Source organism: Phyllobates terribilis, unplaced genomic scaffold, assembly GCF_046119375.1.
Source record: "Phyllobates terribilis strain yellow unplaced genomic scaffold, ASM4611937v1 Scaffold_4__5_contigs__length_816908805, whole genome shotgun sequence".
Lineage (NCBI taxonomy): Eukaryota > Metazoa > Chordata > Amphibia > Anura > Dendrobatidae > Phyllobates > Phyllobates terribilis.
In genome coordinates, this window is record NW_027362764.1 from 380,283,863 (window position 1) to 380,299,709 (window position 15,847).

The following is a 15,847-nucleotide window of genomic DNA, read 5'->3' on the forward strand; positions in this document are numbered from 1 at the left end:
GAGACCAACGGCGCAATGAGATCACAATCACGTTGTGGTGACCGGAGCAGAGTGGGAGCTTCCTCCCTCTGCTAAGCCAATCGATGTCACTGTCACTGTTGACAGCGGCATCAGAGGGTTAAATGCCCACGATCAGCGCTAGCACCAAACATGAAGTTGAAGTTCTAGCAACGCCGCTAGAAGTTGCCATTTTCTGTTTGCTAAATCTTTAAACTTAAAGGGGTTGACTTTTTTAGAAATCTTCTTTAAATGTTTACTGCTGAAGCCAGTTTTGACCTTCCTGGCAGAACCTCAGTTTTCAAATCTGATATGTGTCCCTTTCTGTAGTACTTTGGAATGCTTCTTCCAATCCCAGTGATTCCCAGAATGCTTTTTTCATAAGACATTGTCCTATATTTTAGTGAAAAATCTAGGTCAATATCTTTTGCATTTATTTGTGAAAACAATTGAACTTTAGAATAATATGCCAGCATGATTTTACATATACAGTACAGACCAAAAGTTTGGACACACCTTCTCATTTAAAGATTTTTCTGTATTTTCATGACTTTGAACATTGTACATTCATACTGAAGGCATCAAAACTATAAATTAACATATCTGGAATTATATACTTAACAAAAAAGTGTGAAACAACTGAAAATATGTCTTATATTCTAGGTTCTTCAAAGTAGCCACCTTTTTGCTTTGATGACTGCTTTGCACACTCTTGGCATTCTCTTGATGAGCTTCAAGAGGTCTTTCAACAATCTTGAAGGAGTTCCCAGAGATGATTAGCACTTGTTGGCCCTTTGCCTTCACTCTGCGGTCCAGCTCACCCCAAACCATCTCGATTGGGTTCAGGTCTGGTGACTGTGGAGGCCAGGTCATCTGGCGTAGCACCCCATCACTCTCCTTCTTAGTCAAATAGCCCTTACACAGCCTAGAGGTGTGTTTGGGGTCATTGTCCTGTTGAAAAATAAATGATTGTCCAGCAAAATGCAAACCATATGGAATAGCATGCCGCTGCAAGATACTGTGGTAGCCATGCTGGTTCAGTATGCCTTCAATTTTGAATAAATCCCCAACAGTGTCACCAGCAAAGCACCCCCACACCATCACACCTCCTCCTCCATGCTTCACGGTGGGAACCAGGCATGTAGAGTCCATCGTTCACTTTTTCTGCATCGCACAAAGACACGGTGTTACGCTCGCGCCCGGACTGACTGGCGTGAGCGTGATTAGTGATCCCACTGTACCATGAACCGAGGAGTGCCTGGAGGGGCGTAACTGAGTATCAACCCGATCCAACCAAGGTCGCACGGCGGCTCAGTCGACTCCGTGAACCAAGGAGGAACCGAGCAGAGGGACCAGGTGCTGCTCCAGGTCAGACCCCGGTCACAGCTGTTGACCCACACCGGGGAATGCAGGAACAGGCAGGTTAGACTGGCATACAGGCAGGTGGGTATTGGCAGGCACGGCTGGTATGCAGACAGGTGGATACTGGTAAGCACGGCTGGTATGCAGACAGGTGGGTACTGGCAAGTACGGCTGGTATGCAGACAGGTGGGTACTGGCAAGTACGGCTGGTATGCAGACAGGTGGGCACTGGCAAGCACGGCTGGTATGCAGACAGGTGGGCACTTGCAAACACGGCTGGAGTGCAGACAGGGAGGTACTAGCAGGTTGGAACACAGGCTGGATAGGGTCCAGTACAGACTGGGAGACAGGTACAGAGCCGCAGATGTGGTAGACAAGCGGAGTAAAGCGAAACTGCCGGAGCGGAGGACAAGGCAGAGCAGAGAGGAACTGCTGGTGCGGTGAGCAAGCAGAGCGGAGCGAAAACCGCAGGTGCGGTGGGCAAGGCAGAGCAAAGAAGAACCACCGGAGCGGTGGACAAGGCAGAGCAGAGCGAAACCGCAGGTGCGGTGGACAAGGCAGAGCAGAGCGAAACTGCCAGAGCGGTGGGCAAGGCAAAGCAGAGAGAAGCCGCCGGAGCGGTGGGTAAGGCAGAGCAGAGGGAAGCCGCCGGAGCGGTCGGCAAGTCAGAGCTGAGAGAAACCGCTGGCGCGGTGAGCAAGGCAGAGCAGAGAGAAGCCGCCGGAGCGGTGGGTAAGGCAGAGCAGAGGGAAGCCGCCAGAGCGGTGGGTAAGGCAGAGCAGAGGGAAGCTGCCAGAGCGGTGGGCAAGTCAGAGCAGAGAGAAACCGCTGGCGCGGTGAGCAAGGCAGAGCAGAGAGAAGCCGCCGGAGCGGTGGGTAAGGCAGAGCAGAGGGAAGCCTCCGGAGCGGTGGGCAAGTCAGAGCAGAGAGAAACTGCTGGCGCGGTGAGAAAGCAGAGCCGAACAGGGCTGAAGGTGCAGCCAGAGAGGACAGGGCTCTATTCACATGGAACAGACTGGAAAATACAGGAAGATGGCTAGAACACAGGAGGAAGATATGGAGGAAGGGAAAAGGGACAAGCAGAACCAGATACACACAAGGTACTTACTATGAAGTAGCGGGTGGACACAAAACTATCAAACAGAAGTACAGAGACAACGAGTTGGAGTTAGGAGCAGGTTCAGATACTGCAGGAAAAGGGAAGGTACGGACATAGAGACAAACAGGTAACAGGCTAGGATACAGTTTAGACAGGAACTGCTACTGCAATGAGATTCAAGAACGAGCCTGGGTATACAGCCCCCAGAGTGGCGGAAACAGACTAGAAGTCAGAGATAACAGGCCTGGGTATACAGCCCCAAGAGTGGCGGAAACAGACTAGAAGTCAAAAATAACAGGCCTAGGTATGCAGCCCCCAGGGTGGCAGAAACAGACAAGATAACAGGCCTGGGTATGCGGCCCCCAGGGTGGCAGAACAGACAAGATACAAGACAAGACCTGGCAAGGAGCACACTGTTAGTGTTGCTCAGGCACCTCCTTCTGGGTGGAGGGGGTTTAAATATCTTGTGACTCACAACAATAGGCTGGAGACGCATTAGGGGTGCGCCCACAGCAGCTATAAGAATCAGGAAGTAACCGGGCCGCCGCCCTAAGCAGTCAGTCAAGAGACATGCACACAGCATGAACTGGATCAAGGTTTGCAGGCTGGACTGACAGGTAAGATTGCGGTCTTGCATAGTGGGAGGTGGTGCACTATGCAAGCACGCCGCCAAGGATGTTACATGAACAAATACAGTCAGATAGCAATATATCAATAATACCAATAGTGATGAAGATAAAATAAAGTACATAATAAATATGTAAGTACTGGAAACCTGAAAAGAGTGTACAGAACAAATCCCCAATGCATGTTTCGCATTAGCTTCTTCCAGGGAGTATTCCCAGGAAGCACGCTTTGGGGATTTGTTCCTTACCCTCCCAGGCATTTCAGGTTTCCATTACTTACTAATTTATTGTTATGTACTTTATTTTATCTTCATCACTATTGGTATTATTGATATATTACTATCTGACGGTATTTGTTCATGTACAGTACAGACCAAAAGTTTGGACACACCTTCTCATTTAAAGATTTTTCTGTATTTTCATTACTTTGAAAATTGTACATTCACACTGAAGGCATCAAAACTATGAATTAACACATGTGGAATTATATACTTAACAAAAAAGTGTGAAACAACTGAAAATATATCTTATAGTCTAGGTTCTTCAAAGTAGCCACCTTTTGCTTTGATGACTGCTTTGCACACTCTTGGCATTCTCTTGGACTCCCACCCTTCAAAATGGCCATTCACAAAAACCACTCCCTTTTACTATGGAGGTTTAAACCTCTCAGCAAAATAACATGCTGGAGCACACTTCATGGTTTCAATTACCAGTGATTTTGTCATAATATGTATGGAATGACTTTGGGCACATTATTACAGACAGAGACTTACAGTTATATGAAAAAGTTTGGGCACCCTTATTAATCTTAAGCTTAATGTTTTATAAAAATTGGTGTTTTTGCAACAGCTATTTCAGTTTGATATATGTAATAACTGTTGTACACAGTAATGTTTCTGCCTTGAAATGAGGTTTATTGTACTAACAGAAAATGTGCAATCTGCATTCAAACAAAATTTGACAGGTGCATAAGTTTGGGCACCCTTATCATTTTCTTGTTTTAAATACTCCTACCTACTTTTTACTGACTTACTAAAGCCCTTTTTTGGGTTTTGTAACCTCATTGAGCTTTGAACTTCATAGCCAGGTGTATGCAATCATGAGAAAAGCTACTTAAAGTGGCCACTTGCAAGTTGTTCTCCTGTTTGAATCTCCTCTGAAGAGTGGCATCATGGGCTCCTCAAAACAACTGACAAATGATCTGAAAACTAAGATTATTCAACATAATTGTTCAGGGGAAGAATGCAAAAAGCTGTCTCAGAGATTTAACCTGTCAGTTTCCACTGTGAGGAACATAGTAAGGAAATGGAAGAACACAGGGACAGTTCTTGTTAAGGCCAGAAGTGGCAGGCCAAGAAAAACATCAGAAAGGCAGAGAAGAAGAATGGTGAGATCAGTCAAGGACAATTCTCAGACCACCTCCAGAGAGCTGCAGCATCAACTTGCTGCAGATGGTGTCACTGTGCATCGGTCAACTATACAACGCACTTTGCACAAGGAGAAGCTGTATGGGAGAGTGATGCGAAAGAAGCCGTTTCTGCAAGCACGCCACAAACAGAGTCGGCTGAGGTATGCAAAAGCACATTTGGAGAAGCCAATTTCTTTTTGGAAGAAGGTCCTGTGGACTGATGAAACCAAGATTGAGTTGTTTGGTCATACAAAAAGGCGTTATGCATGGCGGCAAAAAAACACAGCATTCCAAGAAAAACACTTGCTACCCACAGTAAAATTTGGTGGAGGTTCCATCATGCTTTGGGGCTGTGTGGCCAATGCCGACACCGGGAATCTTGTTAAAGTTGAGGGACGCATGGATTCCACTCAGTATCAGCAGATTCTTGACAATAATGTTCAAGAATCAGTGATAAAGTTGAAGTTTATTCAGGGGATGGATCTTTCAGCAAGACAATGATCCAAAACACCGCTCCAAATCTACTCAGGCATTCATGCCCAGGAACAATTACAATGTTCTGGAATGGCCATCCCAGTCCCCAGACCTGAATATCATTGAACATCTGTGACATCATTTGAAGAGGGCTGTCCATGCTCAGCGACCATCAAACTTAACTGAACTGGAATTGTTTTGTAAAGAGGAATGGTCAAAAATACCTTCATCCAGGATCCAGGAACTCATTAAAAGCTACAGGAAGCGACTAGAGGCTATTATTTTTGCAAAAGGAGGATCTACTAAATATTAATGTCACTTTTCTGGTGAGGTGCCCATACTTATGCACCTGTCAAATTTTGTTTGAATGCAGATTGCACATTTTCTGTTAGTACAATAAACCTCATTTCAAGGCAGAAACATTACTGTGTCCAACAGATATTACATATATCAAACTGAAATAGCTGTTGCAAAAACACCAATTTTTATAAAACAATAAGCTTAAGATTAATAGGGGTGCCCAAACTTTTTCATATAACTGTATATACAGTATGTTTATACATATAAATGAGATCGTCTAAGAGGTATCTTTTATCTAAGCTAAACAAGCCCAGTTTTCCAAAACTCTCATTTTAGGAGAGACCTTCCATTCCATGTAATAATCTAGTTTTAAACTGACTCTTGCTTTCCAATATTCCTTTTTAAAATGTGGAGCTCAATACTTGATCCCATATTCAAGATGTTCATCTTAGGGTGCTTTCACATTGCATTCTGTGTCCCCGTCGGGGCATAAGTCCTAAAATTCCCCACAAAACGGGGTCTGGACGTATGCTTTGACGGGGGCCATAGACCGCAATGGTGACGGCAGAGTGAACGTGAACTCTGCCGTGCACTTTTTTCAGGAGTATATGCCCACAGGAGGCGGACACCCAGACGTAGGCTGCTGCGTCTGTGTCCGCCTCCTGTGGGCGTACACTCCCGAAAAAAGTGCACGGCAGAGCGCATGTTCGCTCTGCCATCACCATTGCGGTTCATGGCGGGGAATTTTAGCACGTATGCACCAATAGGGACACAGAACGCAATGTGAAAGCACCCTTAGGCTATGTGCCCACGATGCAGAAATGAAGCAGAAAATTTCTGCAGCATTTCTGCATCTCCCTGGCAGAAAAAATGCATGCAGATTGTACATGCGTTTTTCCTGCAGAATACATGCGGATTCACATGCGTATCCACATGCGTTAACGCATGTGTTTCCGCATGCGGACTAACAAGCACTTTCCAGGCGATAGCATCACTTGGAAAGTGCTTGACAACTAGGTCACACTGTATAAATCCATGCAAACAGCATGGATTTATACAGTGTGACCGTAAAAATAAAAAATAAAGCTATACTCACCCCCGATGCCCCGGCGTGTGCTGCAGCGCTCGTCCTGGCTTCTTCCGGGTTGCCGGGCTATCGCGAGTCAGCCTGCGGTCACATGACCGCGATGTCATCTCAGGTCCTGGAAGGAGAAGCGCTGCAGGGGCCGCCGGACAGGTGAATATAAACTTTATTTATTATTTTATTCTTTTTTTTGCAGGTACAATGGTACCCAGGTCTGGATGAGAGTCTCCTCTCCTCCAGAACTGGGTACCATCCGCACATTGAGACGCATGATATCCGCTTGTACAAATGTACAGACGCGGATATTATGTGTTTCAATGCAAGTCAATGGCGGCGCTTCCGCTGCGCTTCCGCAAAATTAATGAACATGCTGCGGATTTATGAGCGCTGCAGAAACGCTGCGGAAAAATCCGCAGCATGTGCATTGACATTGCGGAATGCCATTGGGGACCATGGGGTGCGGATTACCATGCGTTTTTGAAGCGTTTCCGCTGCGGAAACGCATGAAAAATGCATCGTGTGCACGCAGCCTTACAATTTATTTATAGTTTTATAGTGGAGTAAAAGTACATTGGAATCACTGCATTTTATTTATCTCTACACACCCTAATTTTCACCACTCTTATTTTCTTTTTCAGCTGCTGCCTGGCATTGAACCCTGCTGTTTAGCTTGCTTGTAGCCAAAATACTTTGTTCTCCTGTTCTGTTGTCCATAGTATTTTTCTATTTACTGTATATGCAGAAATATAATTATTGTGTATGGTACACACTGTTGCTATTTGTAGCCATATGTGTATTTAGGGTCAGTTTTTGGAGATGATTTTGGTGCACAGTTTGATGTAAGATTTAAAATGATCTTTTATATAAATTGTATACATATATGTATGCATGTAATTGCACTTTACATCTTACTATTTAATCTGAGATCATTATCATTGTTTTGTACTTCTTTGATTGTTTTTCTAATTTACTTTGGATCAGGTATTATACAGTATGTATCATGGATGACTGTGGGGTTAGGGTCCCTGGCCTATCTCAGACTTTTTGTTATTTTTTTGTTAATTGTGATAATTAATATTGTCCATAGATACAGAAGAGTAGGAATCCCTCATGTCCCTGTGTACTGTGTATGGGTGACATAACAGCTAGTCTTCACCCACTAGCTCAGAGACAACTAAACTTGGTGATAGAATATGCAGAGGGCAAACTATTGAAAAATGCAGAATATCAATCTTATAATGAAGAGAAATAGTGTTATTTCTGATCTAGACACATGACAGCTTAATTGGATAATGCATCTGGAACTGCTTTAACTTGCTCTACTAACACTTTTGTGCTGTTAAATTTTTACTACACTTAAAATATTTTACCGAACATTGTGTAAATGGCTAAAAAACAGCTTAATAATAATAATTTTTATTTCTGTAGTTCCAAGCTATTTTGCAGCACATTACAATTACGATATCTAGTGTTCTATTGTCGAGGTTCATAAAACATCATTGTGTCTCTTTGCTAAAAATGTATAGGTGCTTATCATACTGTCTCTAATACTTTCATCTAAAAACATATTTTCCATAATTTTTCAGGCTCAATAACACGGCATGATATTGACTCGCCTCCGGTTTCAGAGCATGTAGTCAGCATTTACCGATATGAAGATATTTTCATGCCTTCAGCAGCCTACCAGACCTTCTCCTCTCCTTTTTGCCTTCTTCTGATCGTTGCATTGACCTTCTATCTGCTGATGGGAACCCCGTAAGGCTGCATTTAAGCTCTGGATATGATAGAGGATATATGGACATTTTGTGCTCTCTCTTGTGCTTGACATTTATGTCATTTTCTGCTGGAACAGGCAATATGTTATATGTTAATCCAGTAATGACTTAAAATTTTACTGACAAAGAAGGTATTGGTGAAACTAATGTGATGGCTATATAATAATTAATAATGTGCCAAGATTCAGAACAGTGTAATTGTAAAAATGCTTAAAATGGTGTTAACATTGTGTTTTATTTAAGGTATCCCTCATGTGCAGGGTCTCTAACATTAACAGTTTACTTGTAGCAGCTTTCATGGTGGGATGTTTTAAAACTGCATATCTTTTAGGTTTCCAAATCACAATACCCTATAAACCTAACCTAATCTACTCTGGTTCCTCAACATACAGATTTATAATATGGACTATGCAGAATAACATTATCTCGTCTCTGCTAGATTTATAACAAACTGTTAACTCCTAGTTTACAAACAGTTTGTAGAGGTCCTTATGTCGGATGGCATACGGTTATGTAAAAGTATTTGAAAGGCCTGAAGCATGGCAGCTGGAGTGACGGAGGTTGCTGATCCATGCTACATGCAATTCTACCCAAGCCTTTGTACCTTGTGAGCTGGGCCGTTAGGGACCTGGGTACCATTCCTTCTTAAAAAGGCAGTCCAAATCAATAGCAAATAAATATTGCCATAGAGCACCAAATATTTAGCCTGCTAGACTTTTTAATGAATTCATGATAATATCCAAAGGGTCTAGAGCAAATAAGGGTAACATTAGAATATCCCTTGTAGTCAATAGCAAGAAGTTACTGCTAGGGTCCCTGATAGTATAATCAGAGAAAGGTTGTTGTTTGTATCACTGATAGTTTAAATAAGTAAAGCGGATAATAGGCTCATATCTGGAAGTAAAGTGGTTCATGTATGAATTCCAGGTAGTATGTTGCAGATAAGAGGATAATTTCAGTATCTTTGGTGGTGTCTGGCGGGGAAAGTGTTAACACTAGTATCCCTGGAGGTCTAAGACAAAGTTAGGGATTATGTAAGAGCACCCACTGGGCTAGGTTAGGTCACAAGCTGTGTATGGGCTAATCCTTCATACCTTAGGTCCAGTAACATGATGCTACAATGCTAGTTGTTTTTTTTTATCAGATTCTGGATATCTCTGCCTAGTGTTCTGCTATTGTTTATATGATTGTGATAGAAATGTTCCAGAAAAAAGATCTGTTCTCGAGTAAATAATAAAGAAAATATTATATTACAGTGAAATATCTTCAAAACAACCACCCCAGAAAGTATCCAGAATGAGAGTATTTAATGAAAACATGCATAGTGTACTAAGTAAGGAAATCAAAATCATGTCATAAATATATGTTTTACATATAGAAGACAGAAATGTATTATGTAAAGGAGAATAGCCCTGCCCTGTCCCTAGGCTAGGTAATTTATAGACTAATGAGTAAAGCCAAATTCTCATTGGTATTTATAGTTCCGTTTTTCTTTTCCTATTATGGAGCAGAAAAACGAAACATATTAGGGAAAAGGAACCATCCCAAGAAAGACACACATGGACCCTTTAACTATGTCGTTCAACTTCTATTAGGCTGCCGGTCATGTTAGTGAAAAAATAATTCTAATAATAGTTGCATATTACGCTTTTTCTTCTGATGATGGAGCTTTCAATGAAACCTTCTTCTGACCAAGGATCCAACACGTGTGAACCTAGCCTAACATGTAAACTCAATATCTTAAATGTATACTGCATGATGAGAGTTGCACAACAATGGTAGTTTCTTGAAGGCTAGGAGCCCTAGTTTAACAAACAATGCAAATAACTGCGTTGTATCCTGAGTCCCCAGCATGACTACCCGCTCCTCTCCCCAGCTAGGTTCCCCTCTTTGGTTTTGTGCATGGCCATACATCTTGTATCAGCAGAACCTGTAGGCTAATCTATTGTGCATGGAGGTGGCCTCACTCTGCAGCAAAAACAGACGCCACTTGCTTTTTGTGCAATTATACCTTATCACCATACTGGAGTTCAAAATCTATCTCATTTTATTTTTGCGCTGTTCAAGACCAAAGTGTGGCATTTTAAAGAATCATGCTACTTTGTGCTCTAAAAAAGCGTAAAACAGGTAAAAAAAAAAAAAAAAGCTTCTTTTATTTTGCACAGAATTTATCAAGCCACGTGCACCAGTTTGTAGAATTTGAAGCAAAAAATGGCATCAAATATCAGAAGACAAAAAAAAGTCACTTAAAAAATGCAAATGATGAATTGGGACCATAGTGGTTTGTTATAATAAATTGTGTTTTGTTTCATTTAAAATGCAAAAAAATGTTTTATTTAAGCCACACCATCAGGACCAATTACTACTGCTTCAACATACCCACCTTTGGATACAGTTTTGCAAATCCCACCCTTTAGTGCTCCAGTTCACTGAACTGTCTCGGCTAAATCGAGACTATTGGCAAGTGTGATATTATGCCCAAGGCTTTATTCACACGTGTTTTTTAAGAAGTATACTTCTGAAAAACTGGTTTGGAAAGCTTTTCCTATTCATTTCTGTAGGGAATTCACTTTTGCTGCTCATATGAGGAGTTTTTGAGCTTTAGAGGTTTTCAAAATTGTCTGGTGGAAAAAAAAGTTCATGTCATTTCTTTCAAGTCTGCAAAAAAACACTTTAGGAAAAAAATTTTTTTCCAAAAGGATATGTTTACATGTATCTTTTATTAAACTTTTTTTAAGCGTTTTGGTGTTGAGACATTTTCTTTTTAATGGGGAAAAAATGCAGTAAAAAACGGAAAATAAGATGTACCAAGTAAATGGAATGATAGAAATCACATTAGTTTTGCTGTTACTGTAAACCCCCAAATTTTGCATGAAAAACACATGAAATATGCTACATGTGAATAAGCCTAAAGCTCTTCAAAACCGCTACTGGAAACTCCCAAAAAAATAAAGGTTCATGAAGTGGTTTCCGCTTGAAAAACTTGTAGTTTTTGAATGCCTCAAAAAATTAAGTTTCTTTACTAAGAATGTAGCATACTAGGCAAAAATTCTAGCAGATTTGGGTAGCATAGTGGACTCCAGTACTTGGGTCAAATCATGTATCCAATGGCTATTCAAGAAATACGTGTGCATCACTTTTTTCCCAAAAACATGACCTTGAAGTAGTAAAAGAGAAAATCTTTGCTTGGTTATCCACTAATGCGACATGTTATTTTAACATTTAATGGGATCCTGCCAGGTCCTTTATCTACTAATTGTACAGTATATTATATTAGTAATGTTAGAAAGTCCTGAGAGCTTTACAAAAGTCTGATTAGACACTGTAAACAATTCCTCTTTGAAGCAGGGACGGAGGGTTATTAGAGAAGTGCAACAGAGCAGATCCAGAAGACAGGTTAGTTAAAGCATGCAGACACGCACAGGTGTCCAGATGAGAGAGCGGTGGATGGACTGGCGATGGTCTGGCCCCCGGACCACATACTGCAGAAAAAGGCAAACAATAATACAACATGACAACATTAATGGGTATTGCGATAAACCTCATCATAATTATAAAGATCTCCATGTTCTTTTAGATAATTTTTATTTATTTTATTTTACGCACTTACACTTATGGTGCCATTAATGCCACAGCGCTTTACAGACATTATCATCACTGTCCCCATTGGGGCTCACAATCTACATTCCCTATCAGTATGTCTTTGGAGTGTGGGAGGAAGCCAGAGAACCCAGAGGAAACCCACATAAACACAGGGAGAACATACAAACTCCTTACAGATGTTGTCCTTGGTGGGATTTGAACCCAGGACCCCAGCGCTGCAGTGCTAACCACTGGGCCACTGTTCTGCCCTGTCATTACTCATATAATTATTTAAACACTGACAACCCTATATAAATTCAACATATACATTACTCACTACCATATAATACCACTTATTAACGATCACGGTTCCCTGCGGCTGTTCCAATTAGTCTCCCTGGACTCCATCCATACTTACTAATGGCACAGAGATCATTTTATACCTCCATTCTGGGGAGAGCCTCAGCTCTTTAGAAAGGTTAGTTAATTGCCCAAGATGGCTGTTCAGCATATAATAGCTGACTATTTTCTTACAGTAACACACCTATACACAGTATATTGTATATTCTAAACACATTTTTCCCCCTGGATCCTGTAATCACACCTCATACAATGCTCCATACCATTCTTGCATGCATGAGATTGTCAATGGTCCTAACATGACGGGTTGTATGAAGAATGTCAGCCACACCCAAAGAGGCATTATTAGAGGATCTGAGGCTGGATTTGTCTGGGGAAACTGACCCTTTGCTTAACTAGTCCAGACTCATTTGAATATGCTGTGCCATGGAATAAAGATCATTTTAAAAACAACAATGTTAGTGTGGCACAATAATGACTTTACAGAAATAATGCTGTAGTGGTAAATTGGGACAGTTGGGGAACTGACAGGTTCCCTTTAAATGGTTTCATATGTTGTGTATACAGTATGTTCTATGTAGGAGTAATAATAAAAATGGTATAATTGTGTAACATATACTGAAGTACTAGTGGTTAGGGGACTTGGCAGCCTACCTTTAAATGCTGAAATGGCATGTCACATTATAGGATAACCAAGAGCCCTTTCATACCATATTTATGAGCTAGAATATGTTTCAAGTATATGCTTCGTTAATGTATGAAGTATCAAAACATAGCCTGTAGCCAAACGAGGGTGTTATTTTAAAGGTAACCTGCCAGCAGAATTTCATCCCCCATACCATTACATGACCAATTTGTTCTCAGTTACTGAGAAATCAGCACTTGAATTGATATGCAAATGAGACCGTAGATCTAAAGCCTTTATCACTTCAGCTCTATTCCCCGCCCAGCATTGCCTCTTGCTGCTTAACTGACTGCCTCTCTGCTGTGTGACTTCAGGCAAAGGAGCTGTTAGTCAAGCAGGAGGAGGAGGTACTGGGCAGGGAATAGAGCTGGAGTGACAGAAGCTTCATATCTACCATATAATTTGCAAATCAATTCAAATACTGATTTCTCAGTAATATCGGAACGGACTGACCAGGTAAAAGTATTGCTGAACATGTTTTTGAAAGAGCTGCATGCACATATATCTAGTTTGGGGGTGAAATCCTGATGACAGATTCCCTTTACAGATAAACATTTGGATTCTGTTTTTCAATAAAACTAAATAGGCCTGCCATGGTATTTCATAATACAAAACAATCCTATATTGTGAAGTATAGGGTTTTACATACATTTTTCCCAGCAGAAAAAAAGCAAAATAAGTCCCCAATATTTTTCACACTATTCATGTTAGTAAAGATTCTGCAGAAGAAAAATGTGAATTGAATTAATGCTTGTTCATTATTACTATGCTGTCACATACTGTATAAACGATAATGGTCCTATGCAAAGCAATACTACATTGTTATACCCTTGTTTCATTCTTCTTTTTATTGATGGTACTAAGATTAAGGACACAAAAGGATACAAAACTGAGACATTGAGAAATGCATGTAGCTTGTAAATTCTGGGATTCTACACTTGGATAACTGCATCCTTTACATAATGAAAAGTAGTTGTAATTCCAATATTGTCTAAGAAATTTCAGTGATCCTTAGTACGGTAAATCAATTTCCCTCTAATTTTTTAATGGAAAACAGTGTAATTTACAATAAGAGCTTGCTTTCTCGTCCATAGATTCTCTGATCCGAGAGAATCGGGTTGATTATGCGAATTACACTCCGATCAAACTCTGATCAGAGTGTTAGCACAGTGTGATCTGATTCCTGTACACTGTGAGGAGAAGATGGAGAACAAAATGTTTCCATCTTCTCCATTGTGTGTGTCTGCGGAAATCGAACTGCATTCGGATGTCATTCGAGTGCAATCCGATGTTTTCCATGCACCCATAGACTTGAATGAGCGAGTGGCATCCAATTTCAAAGTGAAATGGCTGCATGCTGCTATTATTTTCATTTTCAGATTCTGTCAATGAACAAAAAATCTGTCATCAGCACTGCCCCATTGAAAAATATTGGACCTAGTGCTATCCGATAAAACTTCGGATATCACTCGTCGAATATATACGTTGGTGTGAGCAAGCCCCAAGTCACATATCAGAACCATGGAAATAACACAAATTATTGACATCCACCAATGTGTGTTTCCACATTTTGAATACAGTATTATATTGTCATCTAGAGTATCACATATTAAAGCGGTAGTCTCAACTTCTTAAATGGGTAAAATTTCAAATTGTTTGTAGAAACAAGCAACTTTGCATTTTATCTCCTATGATAAGACGTTTATGTTCTCAAGGATGATGATGAGGAGATTTAAATTGTTACTTTTTACTGCTCTGTGCCTAGGTTACCGGTCACCTCTGCAGCCAGAGGTATCTGATATTCTAGGCAATGAGCACAGTGCTTGCAATCTTTTTGCTATAGAGCATACAAATGTTTCTCTGAAGCTGATTGGATCACTGGATCTGGTCATATCTAGTTCTACTGCACCTCTCCAAAGTTGCAGAGGCAAAGCTGCGTCTGCAACATGAGGAAACTTACAGTTCAGGCTGGCAGCTCAGCTGTGCCAATGACCCAAGCAGTAGGTGATCAGGAATGCACCGCCCCCAGGAAGCCAGAGGAACAGTGCGCTGCGGAAGATCAAAGCAGAGACTAACCCTTTAAGCATACTGTAGTGTGTATAGCAATTGGTAGAACTCATCCGCCATTGATGACATATGATGCACCAACTCTTAAATAAATTCTCAGTTGTATATTTTTTTTTCTTATAAAATACAATGGATTGGAAAAAAAAGCCATACCTCACCGATTGCCCCGCTTCTCATGTTTTAACGGTCCTCACCAGTCCCTATATCCAAAAAATCATTATTCAATGTATGTCCTTATTTCTTTTGAAACAAAATTCAACCCTGTAATTCCAAACAATACTTTAACAAGTCATTGTCATAATTCCAAAAATCTAAAAAAGGGTCACTGAAAATTTTGGAAGTATAACTGAAAGCCCTATATAAACTTTACCCTAATCTTTGTCTCAAGTTAAGGAGTTTGGCTACAGATCTGGTTTGTACTCCTTTTTAAAATGTTTGATAATAGTAATATAATAGTAACAAGTAAGAATGGCTACTATTTCTTAAAGATATATTTTCATACATCATTCCTTGTTTAGAATCCCACTTAAGACTGTTTATACAGGGAGCTCATTATAATTGTGCGGTTACTGTGCTTTGAGATGCAAATATTGTTATAAAAGGAGTGTATGGAAAATCTCTACCAAATCTGTGGTATAAAGTCTACAGTCATTTTTACTGAAGTAAGGAATGTATTATTTGTATATGGTTTATATTGGTATAATAAAATCTGTTTTTGACAAGCTGTGATTGTTTCTTATTAGATACATAGGGTAAATACGACCACACTATATTGCCAAGTCTTAAAGACAGCCTAGGAGTTCCTTACCTAACTAAATATTGCCACGCAGCTGGCCCAAATACAATACCTGGGTAAAAGAGGGTGGGGAGTTTTATTTGAAATAAAGGTGTCAGTGTCTTTCTTTCTGTTAAAGGACTTTATTCTGGCTGTGTATTTTTTACAATATGACTTTGAGATTAGAGAGACACCTCTCCATTACTAACCTGCGGGCTTGATGTCCTCTGACATTACAAAGCTGACATCAACC

The 15,847-nt window shown here is 40.7% G+C and overlaps 1 protein-coding gene across 1 annotated transcript in view; it reads left to right on the forward strand.

Moving 5' to 3' along the window:
* Window positions 1-15,543, forward strand: part of FRRS1L (ferric chelate reductase 1 like) — a 107,338-nt gene extending 91,795 nt beyond the window's left edge. Inside the window, exon 6 of the mRNA XM_073678485.1 lies at window positions 7,937-15,543. Within this exon, the coding sequence (XP_073534586.1) occupies window positions 7,937-8,109 (173 nt within the window). The 3' untranslated portion in view covers window positions 8,110-15,543. The remainder of the gene's footprint in view (window positions 1-7,936) is intronic.
* Window positions 15,544-15,847: the final 304 nt, after the last annotated feature.